The sequence below is a fragment of the Telmatherina bonti genome, assembly GCF_933228915.1.
Source record: "Telmatherina bonti genome assembly, chromosome: 12".
NCBI lineage: Eukaryota > Metazoa > Chordata > Actinopteri > Atheriniformes > Telmatherinidae > Telmatherina > Telmatherina bonti.
In genome coordinates this window covers 20,821,891-20,843,951 of record NC_136610.1, presented here as the reverse complement: position 1 = coordinate 20,843,951, position 22,061 = coordinate 20,821,891, and the positions used below count along the sequence as shown (strand labels likewise).

Genomic DNA, 22,061 nt, shown 5'->3' with positions numbered 1-22,061 from the left:
CATATCACTGAGTCATTTCCTTCACAGGAACCCAGAGGATCCTGCAAAAACAGTATTCTGACAACCATTTCATAACATGGTGAGCCTAAGCCTGCAAATGTTCTGCCATCCACATCAGTGTTTTACAGGAAAGCAAAAATCTTTTTAGGACCCTGACATAATTGTTATTAATAGAATGTGGCAAAATCACAGTTTCTTTCATTATTTTGATACATGAGAAGACATTTCATGACATTAAAGAGACTTGACTTTTGTCTACATCAAACTAAACATGTGACGTATACAGTACAATGTCTCCACCTGTGTGGGAAAACGTTTTTCAAATACCAAGAATACCAACTACATTCCCTTATTAACAGCACGTAGCCACGTTTAAGACATGTGACTGTTGTGTTGAAGCAAGTACACTGCTGAAGAATCTGTCATCTTAGCAAACCTGTATTTTTGTAACGTAAGATGAGAATGGCGGATCAGTAAAGTTTGCCCCTTTTTTTTTTTTTTTTTTTTTTTTTTTTTTTCTCCATCTCACAATGTTTGCACTCACCACATGCAGGGTGAGTCACTGCATAGTCATTCAATTGGCTTAAATTACCTCCTTTCATGGTCAACAATGAGCTCAGCTGAAGAGACTAAAGCAGGGGAAGTAGGGCCTTCTGGGAATGCTCCATTTGTTCATGAATCCTGACTCTAATTGGTTGTTATTGCGACTGGGAGTCACCATGCTGCAGAGGTGGAGTCAGCAAATGTTGGCTCTGTTTCAGTCTGCTCCACACCAGGTCACCATGTATGATAACGGCGATCATCAGAGCAGTATTAATGCAGAAACGATCCAATGATATCAGTCATATTACATCACTGTCATCTGTGCATGTTGTTGTAGAGTAATGATTTAGTAACTTAAAGCTGCAACTTATAATAGTCATCATGTTACATCGCTGCGATTCATACAAGTTGTTAGTGATAAGAAAAAAAAATTGAGCAAAATAGTTTTTTAAACTTTGAAAAAAATGTATGATAGTTTGGACAGCATCCTGAAATCATCACTTCATAATATTCTTTAAAGCATTTTTTAAAGTAGTCATTTTGTTTGTCCCTCTATTTTTATTATTTAAGTCTCACAACAGCATGTTGCAGCTGCAAGAACATTAGGAAACAAACATTTTTTGAATTAATAGACAAGACCACCAGCTGATCAAAATGTTTCAATTAGTTATTTCCTTGTTAAACTATCAGAATATAAAATATTGAAAGAATGGCCCATTTTTATTATGTTTACTGTAAAAATGCAGCTGCGTGCTGATATTAATGCCATAATAGTTGCATAATCTGAGAAGTCCATGCTGTGTTTAAAGTTTCTTCCTCTCAGGAGGCCAAGTAATATATTATTTTAATCCTGATTCGGTGTGCTTGGTGAGGTATTCTTACAGTTGGACTATATTTTTGTTTCAGAGCATAGCTTTGAAGAATGTGTCAACAGAGCTAAGCAGAAATAAGTGACATATATGTAGATGAGTACATGCAACACTTGCGTTTGGTTGTATTTCATCACAGGACACCGCAGTTAAACCCTTTATCCTCTGGCCTCATGAAGATGCCCCTCCTGGTAACCATACTAAAATATTCCAGTCTGTCAAAAGAGAGCCCCACCCAGAACAAGTCACAGGCAGTCTATTTGCTCTGTGGACTATTATACATTGACTAACATCTCTGTAAAATCCCTCCCTTCACTGTTCTCCTCCTCTTCTTTTCATGACGTAGTTTGTGCAGTGACAACCCAGCCCCTGTGCTGGGACAAGGCAGCTGTTGTCATGTGCTTGGGGATAATGTGCAAGCTGGATCTCACTAATGGCTGGCTCTCTTATAGTCCTGTCTGGAGTTAGTACCATGCCAACTGGGCCATTCAGAGCAAGGAAGCACTTACAGGAGGGGTATAGAAAATACACACATGCAATCACAGACATTTGTGTGTTGCTGTGATTGTGCGTATTGTATGAATAGTATGAATTCATACTTCATGCTGTAGTGTGAATTCAGCAAACAACACATAGAATAAATGATGTGCAGACATAAAACAGACAGAAAAAAGAAAGCAAAGCTTAAATTTGGACTTTCTAGATTTGTTAACCATCAGTCATCTGATAACCTATTAATGCAATGTTACTCAGTCTGCTGGAAATGTGTTTGTCACTGGAAACACAAGTAGAGAGTCATTAGGCAGACAAACACATATCCGCCCACATTGTTTCATTTTATAGCTGCATCTTCCTTAATTTGGAAAACTCAAACTGCATTTTTCATTTTTTGTGCATGAGTCTGGTAGTGCATTGTACCATGCACAAACATGGCCTAGTAGAACAAAACACTGAGCTCCAAACACGGCAGCGGCCAGCTCTGGGAGAGGTGGGTAACGACGTAGCCCGGCAGACAGTAAGAGGGACTGACTGGAATGAAACACAACCCCTCAGATTTAATTTCCCTGGCTCTCCCCTCTTATCCAAAGTGTGGCTTCACACACAATGGCCACATGTTTCTATTCCGTCTGAATGCTTTAGTAGGTTGGAAAACTAAATCACAAACATTAATCCCCTGTGTCTCACAAGCTGCAAAAGTCCTCTATCACCTCCTCTTCTGTTACACCCCCTTCAAAACACAATTGGTATGTAACTTTGACTATCACGCAGGCATTTCAAAGTAAATAAGCTCCACCCTGCAGCAGCAGTGGGAAAGGCAGGGAGTGTGAGTGTTGGAGGAGGGGTGTACCAAATGTTGCCATCTGAATTTTCTACTCCTGCCAGCTTTTTGGTCTTTGGAAAAGAAAGTTGGTCGGGGGAGGCGGGGGAGGGTGGGATGGAGGGTAGATAAAGGGCTTCTAACATCAACCCCCCTCCCTCCCATCCTCCATACCAAAAACTTGCCTTTGGGTATCAGGCTGTTGGGGCACACCTCATCACACACTCACGACAGTATGGCTACGAGTTGACCTCCCCCTCTGCCTGTGATCAGAGTAATTCCCTGAGGGTCAGCACAGAGGGGCTTCCAGTGCATCATCGGGCTAGTAATCTTTCATCTTTATATGTGTTTGTGTGAAGTGGGGAGGGCTCACTCAGACCTTCCACCCTAGCACCCACTCATGTGATCAGAATATCAGACCCCAGAGCCATATGATCTCTGGCTGGTGTGCAGCAGGGAGTCTCACAGTCAAGGCCTGAGAATTATGAATTAAAATTGTGTAATTAAACCACAATGAATGTGGCAGAGATCCTCTCAGCTATTTGGTTGCTGCTGAAGTAAACAGATTAGGAATTTTTAGGGGATTTTTAGCCTCAAGTTGTTGGAGATGGTTTGAAGATTAAAGAAAAGGAAAAAAAAAAAAAGACAAATGACATGTAGCAAAGGGCAAGAAACAAAACGAAGAGCAGCGCTGGCTGTTGTAGAAAACATCATTTAGTACTATAAACCACATTGATTTTGATCTGCTTTGGTTGATTTTATACCCAATAATTGATAAATAAGGATATATGTAGTTATATTTTTCCTTTATTTTTCTCATTTTACTCAAAATAACCTCACAGGATAAAATAGCATCTTTGGGCTTGCAAAAACTGAATTAATAAAACAGGTTTAAGCAGCATTTTGCAGAAGTTATTTCTCTTGATTTTGACTTGCGTTGATTGTTTTCTGTTAAGGTTTATAGGGAGAAAAGTATCAGCCGCTAATTTGATTTTTCCTCTGAAAGTTGTGTCTTTTAAGTGTCAAAGATCAACAGCAGACATAACCCATGTAATTTTATTTTTCCTGAAAAAGTGTTGCTTTTACTAGGTTTTACACAACCAAGTAAGGCCTCTATAACAGATTTGCACTGAGACGATCGCTGCCTGTTGTCGTTCAGGTAAATTCAACTGATCTAATATGTTTGCTGACCATCTACCCTATTTCTGTCTGTGTTTCTCTGGCAGGTGTGGATGCTCCAGGCACAGCGGGGCCCAGCCTCTGTGTCAGAGAGGGACGAGGCTGCTCCCACCTGGGCCACAGCACTCCTCTGAAACCTGGCTCATGGTCTGTCTCTCCTACCACTCTCACTGTTCACAATAAAGAGGACGACACAGAGGCCATTCTGTAAGGTGAAGCAGAGAAGAAGAAGGAGGAGGACTAGTCACAGTGGGGATATTTTATTTTTTCTCTCTGCCATCTGAACATCCACTGCCATGACGACTGCAGTACAACCCAGTGAACTGGTATTTGAATTTGCCAGCAATGGGATGGACGAAATCAATCAGGTATCTGTCGTGCATAGAAACCACATCTAAAATGTAGATGTTTACTCCTTCTATGTGTAACTGGGCTTGTAATACACTTTTTTTTTTTTTTTTAAATTACTTGATCAAAAGACTTTTAGACAAGCTTGACCATCTATCCTTCTCACCCTGACACATTGTATGCAGTCTTGTTTATAAATGCAATAACTTCAAAAACAGACTTGTTTATACAGCATGGACACGGGGGCAGGTTTAGACTGACGTCTTTAAGTCTGACACCCGTGCTGGGAGGAGGATTGAGGAGAGGAGGTCTGGGAAGGGGAATGTGGGCTGTTGGAGTGCACAAATGGAAAGTTTGAAAAAACCTGCAGAGAGGTTAGGGTGCGTGGGAGGGAAAGGGTGGGGCTTGGACGTGAATGTGTTTATGGCACAAAGGTTGTTGTGTTGGTACACGGTGTAAACCTGTGCCGGTCTTGTCGTTGCCTGATCAGGTGTGCAGTTATCTGCTCCCCACACCTGGGTCTAAATCCCGTAGAGCAGGCTTGTTTTTAACTGTGTGTTTCTGTGTGCTGCTATCTGTATGTGTATCAAGAGTGACAAGCTGTTACCGGATCCCTGAATAGCACCACTTCAAGCCTAACCTGACAGACCAGTTATGTTGTTACTTGGTAGGGATGAGGATAGCTCAACTAAAAGGTATTGCAGTGTTCCTGTGCTACAGTTGTGTTCCACGTCACACTCAATCAGCCTGTAGTGCCAGCCATTTTATTGGCTAATTCTGCCCACTGTATTCACTGGAACTGAGTGAAATCATAGCATGGCATCTGTAATGATTAGCTCTGTTATATTGAAGTTTAAGTCAATAAGTAGCTCCTCAAAGTGCATCATGTGACAATGTCAGGACACAATCACAATCAATGGTGGGATGCCATGTAAGCTTGCTCTTTCAGTCTGAACTAAAAATGAAATGAGTCATTTTTATGCCACACTGTTTGACTTTTAAGTAATTCTGATGATATTCATCAGGTGATGGGAGGATTAAGTTCCTCACATGTCACAATGAGGATATTGAAAGTGTACCAACAACTGAACTTTATTGTGGCTGGGCTGGTAAAGCAGAAGAGAGTGGGGTGTACATCAACAGCCTGCACAGATGATGTTGTTTTCAAAGGCAGAATGGGGAACTCAGAAATGCAAATCAGCCTGATTTTTATCACTCCTGTTTCCCTGCTAGAAACACTATTCAAGTAAATAAAGAGGAAGAAGTAGTTAAGTTATTATTCACATTATGTTTAGTAGACTGTTGCTTAGCTGTTCCACAGTTTTATCCACTTTTAGTTTCTTTCTCTCATAGATCTTGTCAAGCACATTGCAACGTGTTTTTCAAATTGCCAAATCTCTACTTGGTTTACATGACAGCTCGGGACAAGTCTGATGTGTTCCCAGGAAAAACAGAATACAGCTTAGATCAAAACAACAGCGGGACAGCACATTCACATGTCTCGTGCTTTGTCATCATATTGTGGGATTTAGTCTCTTTGCATTTGACGGGAGGATGTGGGAAGTGCCGCTGTTCCAGCAGCTCAGTAGACCAATAGTCAAAATGTTTTTATCTACTGTCACACACACACACACACACACAAACGCGCACACACACAAAGAGCTCTTTCTCAAGGACAGCATACATCATTTCCAGTCCATCCAGGAAAATGTCTTAGTGTGCAGCTATCTGATAATGTCTACCAAAGATTCTGATTAATGAAGAACATTCAGTGGATGTCAGGCCCACACTGATAGCGTCTGTAGTCAAAGCAAAACTCAGGGTTTTTATTAGGCCCAGGAGGTCTTGTGGTTTTGCTGCTGAGATGGCACAAGCAGTGCGTTTTTCCATCTTCAAAGTGACTTGTGGTGCCATTTCACTTTCGATGCATTAATACCTTCGTTATTTCCAGAATGAAGGGTACATAATAAACAATCCATGGAGTAATTGCTGTTGATGCTGATTAGGTGGCCTAAGTGTGTCACACCTTGTCCAAATATTGAGCTGGTCTGTTAGTTTCCTGGTTAAAGTGTAGCAGAAATGGGTATGTAGCTATGTACTTGAATATTCCCTCATCCCACCACTCAGCTCAAGGCCTGGACACCTGGTATGGCCCCGAGGTCTAAACCAACAATGAACACTTGTGTAAGAAGAGACAGATAAACCTTTATTCATCTTCCTCCTGCAGTATATTTTTGTTTATCTTGTTCTCTTTTAAATCAAGCCTTCAGTGTCAGTTTTACTCATCCATATTCTTAATAAGTTAAATAAAACTGTGCATTGTGTATTTACAGTCAAATAGCTGCTTATTTATATATTCCTTCTTATTCAGCATTTTGTGGCTTTTGGATGTGAGAGTTTAATGACTCATTTGGACAACCTCTAAACCCAGTGAACACAGAATTAAACTGCAGAAGCATAACTTCCATTAGGACATATTTATATGTGGTTACTCTTTTAAACATGTACAGATTTATTTTAATCAGATGTTTGTAACTCCCCCTACACCTGTTGAGGTGAACTGTCACAGATTAAACAGACATTTATTCAAAATTTGCTTTATTTGTTTCAGTGAGGTTTAGCCACATCCAACATTTAGATTGCATTCCTGATACAGCCAAAAGAGTTCCTTTAGCTGTTTGGCACTCAAGACAGGATAAGGAACAACGTTGGTTCATTTAATGTGTAGTGTGGTGCCCTCTGCTGGTAGAAAGATGCTTCACAGAAGCTGCAATGGTGTCTTCCATTATGCACTTAAAAAAAAAAACACAAGACATTAAAATTGGACTTAAAATTAATCAATTGTGAGCTGAGCTGGTGTTTTTTTTCTTTTTTTTCTTTTCTTTGTTTACCGTGTTTTATGACCTGCATGACTCACTTGTGTAAATGATTTTATGAGTCATCCTGTTTTACCTGTTATCTTGAACCAGGGACTTAATGACTGTTCAAAACCTGTCTCTGACGAACTCTTGATTTTGTTTGGCTTCTCAGATGTTGCTCAACACTTTGGCCAAACCTCTGTTTATTTTCTCCCTCCTCTCTACATCAGTCTATGCAATGCCTGAATGCAGCACTTGGAATTCCCAAAGCATGATGAAGAAGGCGCTCGCCTGGAATTCATATCTGATCCATTAACATTAATTTTGTTTTATATAATTTCTGAGCATAAGATTAACTTCTCAGGAGAAGTAGGCCAGATCAAACAGCTGGTTCCCTTCTTCTTCAGTGGGTCCCTGTGGACTCCTGCAACACCACAGAAATGAGCTCTCCTCCATGCTGCGTGCCTGTGCATTAGCTAAAATTGAGTGTGACTCTACATTTTACAAGGCAATAAAAGCAAGAAACCAAATCAGGTTATAGCATTAATCTCATGTCATGTGGGGTTTTATGTTGCATTCATAATGTTGGTTGGAGGAATTAATGGTATTTTTGGATAATCAATCTTCTCGACCCCAGTGCAGTATCTCATATTTTACACTATGCATATGTGTGTGTGTGTGTGTTGTCTTTCTGTTCAGCTGGATGACCCGTCAGTATTCCCAGCAGTAATTGTTGAGCAGGTGCCCCCAGCCGATCTGCTGCAGGTATACTCAGGCCTCGAATCAGATGAGGTGACCAGTGGCATCATGGTGGACACCACTCTCCATGTGGTGGAGGAACCATCCATCTTGGCAGGAGGGGTGGACCTCTCAGGTAACAATATTTCACCTTGCAGTCATTTGAAAGAATCTGCTCTGAGTTCCCAGTAACTCACCAACTAACAGCCAGTAAACCAGTTAGGTGGATCTGAAAACAAACATGTCTTTTAAATTGAACATTAAAAGGAGGCTTGCAGTGATGCTATTCTTTCAGACCTATTTTACAAAGACCTGAAAATACTAAGATCCACAAGTATTTATCTGCAACAATTTTATATTGATGAATTTGTTATTATTTGGTGAACAGAAACAACAGTTTCAGGTGCAGAGGACAGCATGGAGACAAATGAAGCTGCAGCAGCTCTTCTTAACATGGAGTCTCCAAACAACATTTTGGATGAGAAGCGTATGAGTGAGTTAACTCACATGTTTGTCAACCTAAAACTCTATAAATTCCTGACACCAGACTGGGGTCAGTAACGCTGTTATATTCCTGTATCTGTCTTGTATGTCCAGTTCACACCTACAGCACTTTGTTGGAGTCAGAGCTGACATACACCCCACTGAGGCCTGACCAGATGGACAATGTTGCCCTTGATGTGTCACTAGATGAGGACACTTCATCCATGGATGAGATTCCTACTAAATGTCCCTTAAAACCTCAGAAAAAAAACAAAGGTGACACTTTTTTCCCCCTTCTCTTTGTCAGACAGCTGGAATAATCTGTCACTAAAAATGACATGCAATTGGTAATTAAATCATTTCATTGTGGCCTTTTTCCACCTTAATAACACGCTACCCCTCCATTTGAATCATAGTGCGAAAGCCGCGGGTGGTGCGTCCCTGCTCTCCTATTTCCACCCCAAACCTGCCACTCAGGAAGAAGAGCAAAGAGGGCAAAGGTAAGGTTCACTAACTAGTCCACTTTTCTGTAATGAGCCAATAAAAATCAAGGTCTCTCCTCCTCTTGTGTATGCTCTGTTTCCTCCTGCCGAGTGTGCAAACAAAAGTCCTCAACCCCTGCAGTCCAGCAGGGTAGAATCTGGTCGAGTTAATGGATGAAAGGATCTCAGGGTGCAGTGTTTCACAGGGAAACAGAAGTGATTGCAGGCTGGAGGGCACGCTGATGCTCTACTGATAGAAGCAGTGTAGCGCCGCTCTATGTGGACCCTCATTGCATCATTCAGTGTGACACAAAGAGGAGGGTGGCTGGGGACGGCAGGTTCAACTGCACACATATACATCACTCTGTCACGATGTCTGGGATTCAAGTGGCTACTGGGAGTGTTGCTGTTTTTAACCACTGCTGGCCAAAGCGTCTCACAAATTAGAGTAATCTACTCCCAGGCTTGGTATAATTAATTTCCGTCTGAGGCTCACATGCACGCATGCACAACTGACTATGCACTAGCTGTTGGAGAAAAGAGCAGTTTCCCCTATAACCCTGTGGCTTCATTCTATAAACTGAATTGCTAAATGAATTATAGATGTTTATAACACAGCTCTGAGGCCTTCCCATGAATGTCAATTTTTCTAAATAATAAAATAAAATAAAAAAAACTGACTAATTTTCCTCCCTATTTTGTGCAGGCAACACCATCTACCTGTGGGAATTCCTTCTGGCTTTGCTGCAGGATAAAAACACCTGTCCTAAATACATCAAGTGGACACAGCGTGAGAAAGGCATTTTTAAGTTGGTCGACTCCAAGGCTGTTTCAAAGCTGTGGGGCAAACACAAGAACAAGCCTGACATGAACTATGAGACCATGGGGAGGGCTCTAAGGTAAAGTTAACATGCCAGTGAGCAATATTTTCCAAGTTGTCATAATCATGCACATGAGGTCTCACTCAGTTCTTAACCTTGAAGACATGATTCTAGACATTCATTGTTATTAACAAACTGGCATGACAGTTTAAAGTTGTACAAGACTTGTCAAGATTTCAGGGTAGTAATATAATTGTTATATTGATCATCCTCTGACCCACTTTCTCCCACATAGGTACTACTATCAGAGAGGAATCCTGGCTAAAGTGGAGGGGCAGCGACTGGTCTATCAGTTTAAGGAGATGCCAACTGATCTGGTGGTGATAGAAGATGAAGACACAGGCTCTGATGCCAACTCCACCTACAGCAACCAAAGATCTGCCAATGGGCGGTCTGTGATGCGTGGCGGGTCTAAGGGGCACGGAAAGGCTCATAGTCAACATCAAGTGCCAGCTAAACAGATGAAGAAAGAACCCAATGATGAATGTCTGTACCAGGAAGCTAATGGTGGACACCTCCTTCATATGATGCAGGACCACCAGGGATCGGGTGTCCAAGATGCAGCACAAGCTCTGAGGTACATCAGATCCATGTTACAAGAAACCATCAGTTCCTTCTTTGTTTCAGTTTACCACAATTGATGTTAAAACATATCTTTTTGTTTCTGAAGGTAGAGAAGTCAGTCAGGTCAGTTTATTTTGCGTATGTGTTTGTGTGTGCTCACGTGTAGGTAGATATACGAAGTAACATGCTAGTTCCGTAAACTGAGAGCAAAAATAGACTGAAGATACGTTTGGAAACAGTTACTGAAATATACTGTTTACCCACAAGGAAACATTCTTCACGATTCAGCAGCAAAATGTTTCCATCATCTCATTTCCTTCATGGTAAGAGTTAGACGAGATGATTGACATCACTCTGATGCCTGTATGATAAATACTCCTAACACCAGCAGCTAGTTTTCATGTTGCCTGGCAACATCACAGTGATGACAAGACTTCCTAAAGTGACTTCACTTGTTCATCCAGCCCACAAATAGTTCCACTTTCTTCACACATGTTGTCTTGTTGATTATGCAAATGAGCTACAATATATAAGTGAGTCTAAAAGTGTGGTTAAAGTCCCATCTAAACGCAGTACAATATTTAGTGTGAATGATAAGTCGACCTGCCAAGCCTCTGGCTGTACTCTTATATAATCTGTGCAGATATGACTGCAGTATTGATCTTCTTGCCACATAAGACTGCCAAAATGTCAAAATATGTCCTCAAGCAATCTATACCACAACTCCTGATATCTTGGCACATTTAAATGTGCTTGCAGTGTCTTTATCTAAAACAAAGTTTGCAACTGTAGTAAGTCAGTTTTAGTATTAACTTAAAAACCAATCAACAAACAGACTCAGGTCTAAACCTGATAACTAATAACATAGACATATTACACATGTGTATCACTGCACTTGTCTGAAGTTCATGGTATTTGAATTTAACATGAAGCTGTTTCTTGTAAGGAAACTTAATTCCATACTAAAACATTGTATTTATCTTTTTAGAAGTTGAAACAGATTATATTATTACAAATTCATGTCATAAAGTGAACACAAATATAACAAATCTGATAGCTTAGCTGTGAATATTAACATTATACTGTTTAATAATGTTTAATAATCACCATTTTTTCCAGTAGACTGCAGTCGTTGTTATATGGCTTTCTTAAGCATTTTACAAGCATTATTATTATCATTACTGTTGCAGATTTAGGTCTGCTGACTGTATTGTGAACAGGCAGTGAGATTTTCTGAATTTTCTGAGCATTGTCTGTAGTTGGGAATTGAAGAGAATAATAATTTCTGCAGTAGTGTTATCTGTGTCATTTGTAATAACGACATTAGTTCTGCTGTTTAGCATCATGACAATATTCTAGTTAACTTCCTCAGTAGGGGACTATTAGAAATAAAACTTGTCTATAATTTCTAAGATAAACTGAAAATTCAATTATATGTGCACAGTTTAGTAGCTATTAAGCTCTTTTTTTTTTCTTTGTCTCTTCAGAAGCATCAGCTGTCCAACGTCTGTGCCTATGGTGCTGACATCTTCCAGCTCTCTTCAGTCTGTTCCCCTCACTACTGTCCTGGCCAATGGAGACTCGAGCCACTCTTCTCCGCCTCGGGTTATTCTCCACACCATGCCCTCCACAACAGCAGGTGGTAAAGATGTGCTCACCATCCAGACAGCCTCTTTCGCAGGTGGGGCCAACAGCCTGCAGGACGGCCACCCGCAGCAGCTTCTGGTCACCAGTCTGGGCTCCTGTGCCATCTCCTCCACCTCCTCTTCCTGCACTTCCCCTCCAGGAGTCATTAGTTCCGCCAACTCCAGCTTCAATGGTCTCCCCCGCCTCGTCACCATCAACACCACCAGTGTTGGCCAGACCATGGTGGCGCAGCAGCCTGGCACTGTAATTGCCACTGTGCTGAAATCTAGTGGCCTCTCTGGGCTTCAGGTCAAAGAAGAGATGCTGGACCCCAACTACTTTCAGTCAATGGTGAACGGTGATCCATCACTTGCAGCACATACGTTTGAGAGAGAAGAGATGGAGGCAGGGGAAGCAGAGCTGCAGTATAGAACTGTGATCATTGATACCAGTCAAAGCCAGAACCTGGAGGCTGCAAGTGAAACTATAACTAATGGACATTCCTCTCAGAGTAGCAGCGCTAGTGTGGGTCTGACCCCTGTGGAGGAGCTGGAGGTGCGTGGGGAGATGTCCCTGCAGCCAGAACAGGGAATCAAAAGCCTGCAGGAGTTACCACTGTCTGTTCAGTTGCCTGCAAACTTCATCCAGATAAAGACAGAGCCTGCAGAGGCCTAGGGCTGGACTGGAGGACTCTTCCTCAAAAGCTGAACCAAAAACCACAACAGAATCCATTTGAACACAGATTTTTTTTTATCCCCCTCACCAGTGATCTGGTTAAACATCAGAAATGAGGGATCTCTCAGCATGTTCCACCCACAAATGTTGGTCAGTTTAGCCTCAGGATTTATTGTTTACTCACATATTTTGTGACCATGTGCCTAAGTTTAGAAATCAAGGGAGTGATTTTTTTAAGAAGTTAATATTGAGATTATCTTCTGTAGACATGAAGCCCAACACACAGACACATGTACGGACACAAAATGCCTTTCCTTCTGCAGGAACAGCCATTGGATACATCGGGAATCCCTGTCTACCAAATGTGCCAGTTATTTTTTTACTGTAAATCTCATTGGACTAATATGTTTAAAGAGGAGAAAGCAACAAACCAAAAACTTGTAGTAAATGCCAAAAGGAGGAATGAAATAAGACATTGGAGGATGTGCACTGTGTGTGCGCGCTCATTCTCCTTCAACTGCATACAAGTTTCTCCCTCCATGGATGAGGGATAGTAGTGTCATGATTAAATGCTATTTGCTGAAAAGACACATCTAAAAGTTTAATTGAAGAGTCCCTTACAGGAAGTAAAACAGCTCAAGTCCTTTTTTTTTTTTTTTTTTTTTTAAAAGATCTCCTAAATTGATGAAAAATGTTTTTCTTTGACACCCAGTAATCTAATATTCCTTTATTTTGATATAAGCAGTGTAGGTATGCATGCATTCTATTAGATCTGGCCTTAAAATACTGTGTTACTATGGAAATGGGCATTTTCTGTCCACCGAGGACAGTGTAACATCAAAAATGTTTGTATAGAGCTGCAGACTAGAGGCACAGCAAGATAGGGAGGCACAAATAGAGGGAATACGCAGGATAAAACAGATTTTTATCAGTCTCTGCCTTAGAGGCTCTAAGGTTTAAATCCTGTAAAATGGAATATATATAAATCTATAAATATATGTATACATATAATATACAATTGAGATTCAATTTTAAGGCCACAACAAATTTATTTATTTTGTGAATTTCTAAATTCTGTATAAAAAGGCACATTTGTTTCCTATTTTCATGTGTAAACCTGACAGAAAAGAATATGAAAGATAATACCAGGAAGCTTATTTGGTTGTTTTTTTCTTTCTTTTTTTTTTTTTTTTTTTTTGTAAGACCATCATTTTTCATTTGTATAGCTTTCCCTATAACCAGGCATAAAAACAGATACATTTGTGTATTTTGTTGAGTTCAGAACTAGTGTTCAGCGCAGCGTCATTATTCCCATGGTGTATTTTCTTGTTGTGCATAACTTCTGTTATATGTCTGATTTAAACATGAATACTTTTTTGTGCCCACTTTTTTAGCAGACCTCTTTACTTTTTCCAACAGTCAAGCAGTCAAAACTATGCTTTCAAAAATATTATTTTGTCTGTATTCCATCATGTATCAAGTGAATCAGATGATACTGTATGTCTTTCTGATCTAATCTCAAGTTTCTCTATTTGTTGAGCAAAAAGAGGCGCCAGTGCTGTTTTTAAAGCTCTATTCATTTCTTCACCTGCGTCACCTCTTCTTCTCTTGTGTTCTGTCCTGGTCTTGGATCAGATTGAGTTGGTGCCTTATTTGCTGTCCCACTTTGTTAAGAACCTCTCAGGGCAGCTGTCTGATTGGCTCCCTGATCCTGTTGGGGATGAAGCTATTTTGATCCTGAGCAGTATCATAACTAATTTGGTTGTATTTTCTAGTCACACTGTACATGCAAACCGAAGACGTTCAGGCAAACTGACTTCCACTGCACCGGCATCTGAGCACAGGAGATGAAGACTCCTTTACAATCTTACATAAGCCAAAGGGCCTGCAGACACTCTGAATGTATGCTTATTTTATTATTATTTTTTTAATTACACACATGACCAAATCTTTGACAATCAAAATGGGTTACATTTACATCAAAATCTGTCAGGCTTTCTTTGGAGGTTTGCTGCTTTTATTCTAAAGCTCCTATTCGTACATTTTCCTGTATCCTTGCTGCCTCTTCCTTAAAGCACTGTTGTCTGTGATATGTTGAGGTATGTTCACTGTTTCTTTCTCTACTTCCTTGTCTTGGGTTGTCCATGGCCTCTTTTGTTTGAATTTAGAATAGATTTTTAAGAAAAAGTCAACATGCTAATTAAAAACAAAATCTTCTACATTGATATCAGCTGTACTTTGTTTTTCTTTTTGCAACAAATATGTTTGGAAGAACAAGACATCTTTTCGGAATTAAAGGGACATTGTGTTACATTTTCTGTTGTTTAATGGACAAAATTGATGTTTGAATTTATAGATGTGTTTTCCTTAGTGTGTATCCACTAATAGTTTGACACATTCTCCTAAGCTAGTTGTGGGCAACTCCGGTCCTGTAAGCGTTTGGGACTGCAATACGCCTGATTCAAATCAATAATTAGCAGTCTAGTGCTCAGTTTGATTTCAAGCTCTGCACAAGTCTTCAATTAAGTCTGATGTGTGTCAGGTTAGGTGTGTTGCAGAACAGAAACTCCTAACACTTGCAGGACTGTGGCCCTTGAGGACAGGAGTTGCCCACCCTGAAGAAATTTAGATTGAGTGAGCCATTAGAGGAGCGCCATGACAGTCTGCCATCTTGAAACTACAGCTGCCGGTAAGGAACAAATAGCACCAAAGTAGGGACGTGTTTACCCTGTGAGCCAGCGCACAGTGATCAGGACATTGTCAGAGAACATTAGCAAGAGAGGCTTCCTACCCCAGCAAGTTTGAATATTTGTTCAGCTATTGTTTACAAAAATGCAGCATCATGCATATGCAGCAGCAGCGCAGCAACTGTTTTCACCATCGCCTTAAACGTCAGCTTGGCCATCTAAAAAAGGATGTTCAGCATCGGGCAAGCCTTCTCCAGGTGGAAGGAGCTGAACAAGTAGAATGATTTTAAAAGGAACCTGAAGTTGCCAGCTTTCTCCTTCACAAGTAATTTAACTGGACTGTCTAGATTAGCCTAAAGCTAAGTTTTTTCATTTGGTTTCGTTTGACAGTGTTGCTTGTCATCATAGACAAAATAACATTAGATCCTGCTAAACTACACCAGCCTCTTTGGTACAGAAATTTACAGTTCTTCTAGCGTTCAATGTTCCGGTAAATTCCAGCTTTTGGCACAATGCCATCTTATAAAGCCTCCCCACCGGGTTTTAGTCCAACTTTACTGTGCCTAAAAGCCGGTGTTTAACGCGACTACAAAGCTAGCGAAACCACTAAACATGCAGTTCCATCAGATGCACATTACTGGATTTCACTGTATGTGTAGTGCCCGTGTTATGTGTTCTTATTGGAGTGGAGTTTGGAATGATGTTTTCAACAAGTCATCTCAATGCCATGGATTTATTCTGCACATGTACTCCATGAAGTATTGGGTGATATTTTCACCAGTGTTGTCGAGGCTTTCTGATATGTGGTGGCTACCATTGTTGCAACAGGTGCTCGAAAAAAAATGAGGCGCTAGAATTTATTTGTTTTCAATACGATACACAATTTCACCGTTAGATGGGAGTACGGTACTTCTTACAGAATATCCCTTTAAAGGTCAAACCAAAGAAATCATGGAAGTGAATAGTGGGTCTCAAGTCCATCAGTCTCTGCTAAAACAAGTTTCTTCCTTGTAAACTAAGTTTAGTTGGGCTGCTGCAGCTTTTGGGGACATTTGATCGCATGGCATTTGAAGAGAAAGTAAAAAGCTACTAGTAGTAGTAGGAAATTGGATTGGAGCCATTAGCAATCCGAAGACTGATTGGTCTGTACTTAAGAACACTGTTTCTCCAGTTGCTGTGGGTGGATGAATATATTAGCATGTGACATGCTTGGAGCTGAAGACAGCTATGTCTGTCAGCACAGCTTGCACAGTGAAATGTGTGTGTCTGTGTGTATGCTCAGGCTGCAGCAAGTGAGACAAAGGGTTACAATGACATGGGCTGATACTTTCAGAGCATGTTAATGTATTTGTGTGTGAACAATGGACTGTGTGTGTGTGTGTGTGTTTCTGGTTGCATTGACTTCGATTGACTGCTTATGTGTGTGTTTAGGGTGGTGGTGTTTAGGAAGCTGTCGGGCAGCAGGGTTTGCCTACTGTGCAGTGCTCTGTTTACACCCACATACACAGTTGTGTACCACACAATTCAATCTTGCCATCGGGTGAACACACACACAGAAAAACAAGGCTGTAAGTTCAGACACAGCCACCACCACAACCTTCTTCACTGCAGCAAATGTGCTTAGCTTTTTTACGGGGGGGTGTTTTAAACAGGACAGAAATCATTGCACAAGCTTCACATTAAACATGATCATTACATTCAAACAGACACTTGGTTTCTTTTTCTTCTGAGTGGTTCATTGATTGCCTGCCATATGGTAGTACGGAAGGACAGGCTCGTATAGATTACTGGAATAATGAAAGACTACCAGCAGCCGTTATGTCTGTGGTATTCCTTTGGTTAGTGAGTCAGAGACCCTGAAGATACAGCAAGAGCGGGGTCCTGAGAGAGGAGGACTATTTCTGTGTCGCCTGCAGCCACTGACAGCGCGAGTGTTTACTGCTGTGCAATGCTGCCTCTCACAGCGGGAGCGGTTGAAGGATGACGGCTGACATTATTGTGCCTCCAGCTTGTAGCAGGAACAGTACAGGGAGAGCTTATTTAACCATCAGGTCACCAGACTGACTACAACATTACAGAGAAAAGCAGCCATTGACTATAGTCTTTAGGCCACTGAAACTGCAGTTTGATATATTAACTTGACAGGTGGTTGGCAAGGCTGGATTACAATAGACAAAATCTGTTTGAATCATACAAAAGCAATTGAGTTGATTTAAGGACATCAGGTGCAGCATGGTTAAAAAAAAAATGATATAAATTCACCACATCTTGTGATGTGGCGGTAGTACATCTTTCTCTTCACAAGATGGCAGTGGTAATACACTCATCCTGACATGAGCCTAAGACTCAGTCTGGATTATGGAGAGCTATTCCTTCAGGTCAATAATCTAAATACAGATACTCCTCATACATTGGTTTTCACTCTCTTCTGCCCCAGAATAGTAAGTTGGGCATCCAAACGAATAAGGGGTTATTTGAAATTAAAAAAGCAGCTGGGAGTGAAGTTTCCTGCATTTCTGATAAGTAACAAAAAGAATTAATTCACTGGTGAGCTTCAGTGAAAGTGGCCATTCCTCAGGCCAGGTAGGGAAAGAATCCTTTGAACTTGGATAACCTGGTAAATGCTTACTATCTGTGTGTATTCTGCAGATGATCTTGTTTCCCCTCCTCATCAAACTACGGATAAACAAGCACTGGAGGGTGGGTTTCCTATATAAAATGTATGCGGAAAACAGAGCAGGGCTTCATTTGAAATATATTCTTTCTTTCTGGTCTGTGAGGGAGGAGTTCACTGTCACACATTTCCTCATATCTCATGTAAACAGTATTGAGCCACTTCATACATCACAGGGATGCAAATTACGTTTATTTTCGGGGGAAAAAAAGCCCAAAAGTAATAATCAGAGGTTTGATTTTAGAGTTGAGATTTAAGTTTTTTTTTTTTGCCTAACTCCACTGTCTTGGTGATTGCTTGACATCACTCCTTATTTACATAAAGATCTCTATGTCAGCTATGACACCTAATTTTTTATAGTTTTTGTTTTCATTGGGAAGATGTTATATGAACCACTGGGAAATTATTTATCTAGTTTCAACTGCTTTCATTATAAAGTGGGTCATATATCCAATTTTAATAAAAGTTATTGAGCAAGTTTATGGATCAAAAAAATGGAAATGTTGTCCTCTTATCTTTTTGTTTCTTATTTCTATTCAAAAAAATAAAATGTGTTTGCGTGTTCCTTTCCTTTTATTTCTTTATGTTGACCAAATCTGTTAATTTCACATTTATATAGATTCATCTATAGTATTCCCACTAGCCAGTGTCATTCTAGGTTTTCCCAACAATGATTTTTAATTGTAAGATATCTGTACTTTAAAGTTTGACTTTCATGGTTAATATTGGACTTTTGTCCCAACAGGCATGTGGGGCTCTCAGGGAGCTGACTGTAATATCTGTATCAGCCTCTCTAGTTGGAGTGAACCATCCTATTCAGAATAACTCTCAGGGCTTCCATGGAAATTTACTCTCATGGCTACACAAAGAAGTCCTCGGAGATCGTCCTTGCCAGATAGACAACCAGCAACATCTTAAGAATGATAACAATTTTTAATACATTGTGAGTGCAAAAGCTCACACAGCAGCATGCTGAATGCATCCATTTTAATAAACGCTTGACTATTTGATGTGATAAGCAGGAAATAGTGAGAAATAAATTATATAACCACTGATTTTATAAACTTTTCAGAACTGCCTCGGGGGCTTTGCAGTACACTTGTCAGTTTATTTGAAGTATGTTTTCAATTATTGCATTTGTTAACTCATGCCAGAATTTTTTACTTGACATGTTGCTTTGGGCTATTGACATTATTGATTTAAAAATAACAATATGCTTGCAGACTGAACTCAAAACAACATATTCATAAAACGTTTACATACATATGCGCAGTGTTTTAACCTCTTTTTCACAAAATCCATGTCATCGCCAATTGTTTTTGATATCATTGACATTATTACCATACTGAGCCCAGATGACTCACCATCCATATTTACATGGTAAGCAAGATACTTGATATCACTGTAAACAAAAAAATGATCATCTATCAAAAACACAAAGTCTCAGGCTTATAAAAGAGAAACAATAAAAACAGATACATCTATCTTGTCTTGTCTGTAATGCTAACTGTCTTTGCTAATGAGGAATGAGATTAAGGGAGAGGAGGGAGAGGAAAATGAGTCTTTTCCATGGTTTGCCTGAGTAGGATTCAAACTGATATTGCTATCAGTATCCACACAAACACCCCTGGGTATCAAGAGTCTTTCAAGGAAATGACAACAACTAAGCTTATTCATACAATGAAACTTTAATTGGAAAAATAAGTAAAGCAATTGAAACGTACAGAAGACTTCAAAGCCAACAATCACAACATGAGTGCTCCATTTTAGTCAGCCTGTTCAACTTCTGAGTGTTCTTGCATAGCTTGAATACTCTTGGGCTTTTATGCACCTTGTTATTGTCATGACAGAACACCAATTACGAATGCGTATCTTGCTTGCTTATCTGTTAGCTGCAGATGAAACTTATTTCAGCCCGTCACGCTGATGCATTGCAGATGAAAATCACCCCAGCAAAGAAGAAAATGTTGGAAAAATGGTTCTGTTTTAAATTGCAACAGAGGTGAAAACAAAAGAGAACAATGTATCAGGGAGTACATCATAAAAGACAGTAGAGGTCTAAACATCTTTAATTATGCATCTTTACCTTAACATGATGCCAAAATCTAAAATAAAAAGGCTTGGTGCGCAAATTGAAATGGCAAGTTCAAATTTTACAAATCATCAGCTTCCTCTGTGAATGTAATGACATGATTAAAATAATTATAAATTGATATAATTGAATCGTTTTCTGATTTTCATTTTATGTCTCTCCCTCTTTTTAAAATTTCTGAAACGCTTTTGTATAACCGAAACAAATTTGTCCATGATGTCGGTGGTAATGTTTTGGAGATCTTGTGCTGTGTTTTTACATGTAAGCACTAATTGTTGGCATAGTTGTTGTCATACATGTGTTTGTGGCTTTCTTCTGATTCCTTGTGTTTTTCTTGTTTGTGTTTTGATATTCGTCTGGATTTGGAGAATGCCTCTTTTCCAGTTGGTTCTTTCACACAATTGTGTTTTGTCCTTAGGGGCTGTTGTAGTTTTTCGGTATGGGAAGGATTTTTATCTGGTGGTTATATAAGCAGTAAGAATAAAGGAAAAAAAAGACATGAAAAAAACATATAATCTTGCAGAGCACTTTGCTGGGAATACCCATGGACTCTCATGCAACCCAACAGAACAGCTATGCTGTAAATTCTCCAAGCTTTTTATGTTTTAGCAGAAACTGTGAGAATGGCAATCATTTACGTTTACAACTGAGGTTGCAACAGGCAGCAGAGGTGTGCTGGACTGACACCATGTCAAAAATGTTCCTATGTATAAAATTTCATGCATGTTAATGGTTGAGCAGAATAAGAGCAGCACCTTTCTGAATAATTCAGTCCAATAAGTCATCTCCAACAACGGCATAAGCTTTGCAATTTACAGCTGGGCTTTCGTTTTTTTTTATTATCAGATTGCACTAGTGCTCATGTAGAACTTGGTGAGTGTTGGTCTCACAAATAAAACTGGAATCTTTGTATGTTTTCAACTATTATTCAAACAATAATGTGTGGATTTCATTCACAGTTCAGAGAGCATGAAGCTGGTTTATGACCTCATGGTTTATGTTGACTTAAGCTAACATGTTTCTGGCACCGGGCACTTAACCTTAGTGTGGCTAAATGTGATTGCACCACTCCGATAATTACATGTCTGTTGCATGCACTGTAAATCTTCATACATTAGAGCAATAATAAAACAATTATGTTGTACTTATGAGATACAAATGCATGCACAACAAAGAAAGTATGGACAGTGGTCAAATTGTCCACAAGAAGATTTTTTTTTTTTCCAATGTCTAAACTACTCTCTCTTAACATCATATAGGAGAACAACCAGAGAGAAAATTAAACATTCAAACATTAAAAGAAAGAGTAAAAGTATTTCAAACACCCTGTTTAGACTGCTTCATACACCATGGGAGAGCAAACTAAAATATGTTTGCACAAACTGCTTTGGTCTTAAAAGTGGGCTGGAATATTTATGAGGAAGGAAAATTTTTACCCAAAACAACATAAACAATTTAATTCCCAGAAAGCACACACTTGTCTTAGATCCTCCCCAGCATACGAGCAATCCACCAGTTGCATGGCATGACAACCTGACAGATGACCCGGCCTCCTTGGTAGTAGTATGGCCAAGGGTTGAAGCCACCCAGTGGCTCAAAGTAGCGGCGGCAGAAGCGGTAACCACGGCGACAGTGCTGGCAGCAGAAGCCACGGTCATCCAAACGGTTATCCAGCTCGATTCCAACATCTCTCTGCAGAGGACACAGGAGTGGGCAGGGTTACAATCACACACATGACAAATGCCAGTCCTCTGGAGGCAAGGGCAGGAGAGGAGGAAGAGGAAGGGCTGACGTGAATTGATGAGGCTGCCTTGGTTGTTGGCCAGCAGAATACAAGTAAAAACTAAACGAGTGAAAAGATCAGAACTGATGCCTGTGAGAAATGCTAAATTGTGCCATGGTTGATGACTGTGACAAAGAGATCAAGATCGCTGTGAGAGTGAGTAGGCTTGATTCAAACTTCAGGAGCATAAAATATGATAATACCCTTGAACTTTCTATTATACCCAAGGTAGCATGCTTGGCAAGTGCACAGTAAATCCAG

At 40.1% G+C, this 22,061-nt stretch overlaps 2 protein-coding genes across 2 annotated transcripts in view; one reads left to right on the top strand and one right to left on the bottom strand.

Moving 5' to 3' along the window:
• Positions 1-4,205: 4,205 nt before the first annotated feature.
• On the top strand, positions 4,206-12,736 carry elf1 (E74-like ETS transcription factor 1; the record flags this gene model as incomplete). The annotated part of the gene is made up of 9 exons (XM_079250005.1): positions 4,206-4,277; positions 4,748-4,804; positions 7,815-7,989; positions 8,242-8,346; positions 8,451-8,612; positions 8,753-8,836; positions 9,525-9,717; positions 9,935-10,276; positions 11,751-12,736. The coding sequence occupies 9 exons, from the start codon at positions 4,206-4,208 to the stop codon at positions 12,562-12,564; spliced, it is 2,004 nt and encodes a 667-aa protein (XP_079106131.1). The 3' UTR covers positions 12,565-12,736.
• Positions 12,737-19,602: 6,866 nt separating this feature from the next.
• tnmd (tenomodulin) overlaps positions 19,603-22,061 on the bottom strand; it is a 69,199-nt gene continuing 66,740 nt past the window's right edge. The window contains exon 7 of the mRNA XM_079249583.1: positions 19,603-21,709. Within this exon, the coding sequence (XP_079105709.1) occupies positions 21,500-21,709 (210 nt within the window). The 3' untranslated portion in view covers positions 19,603-21,499. The remainder of the gene's footprint in view (positions 21,710-22,061) is intronic.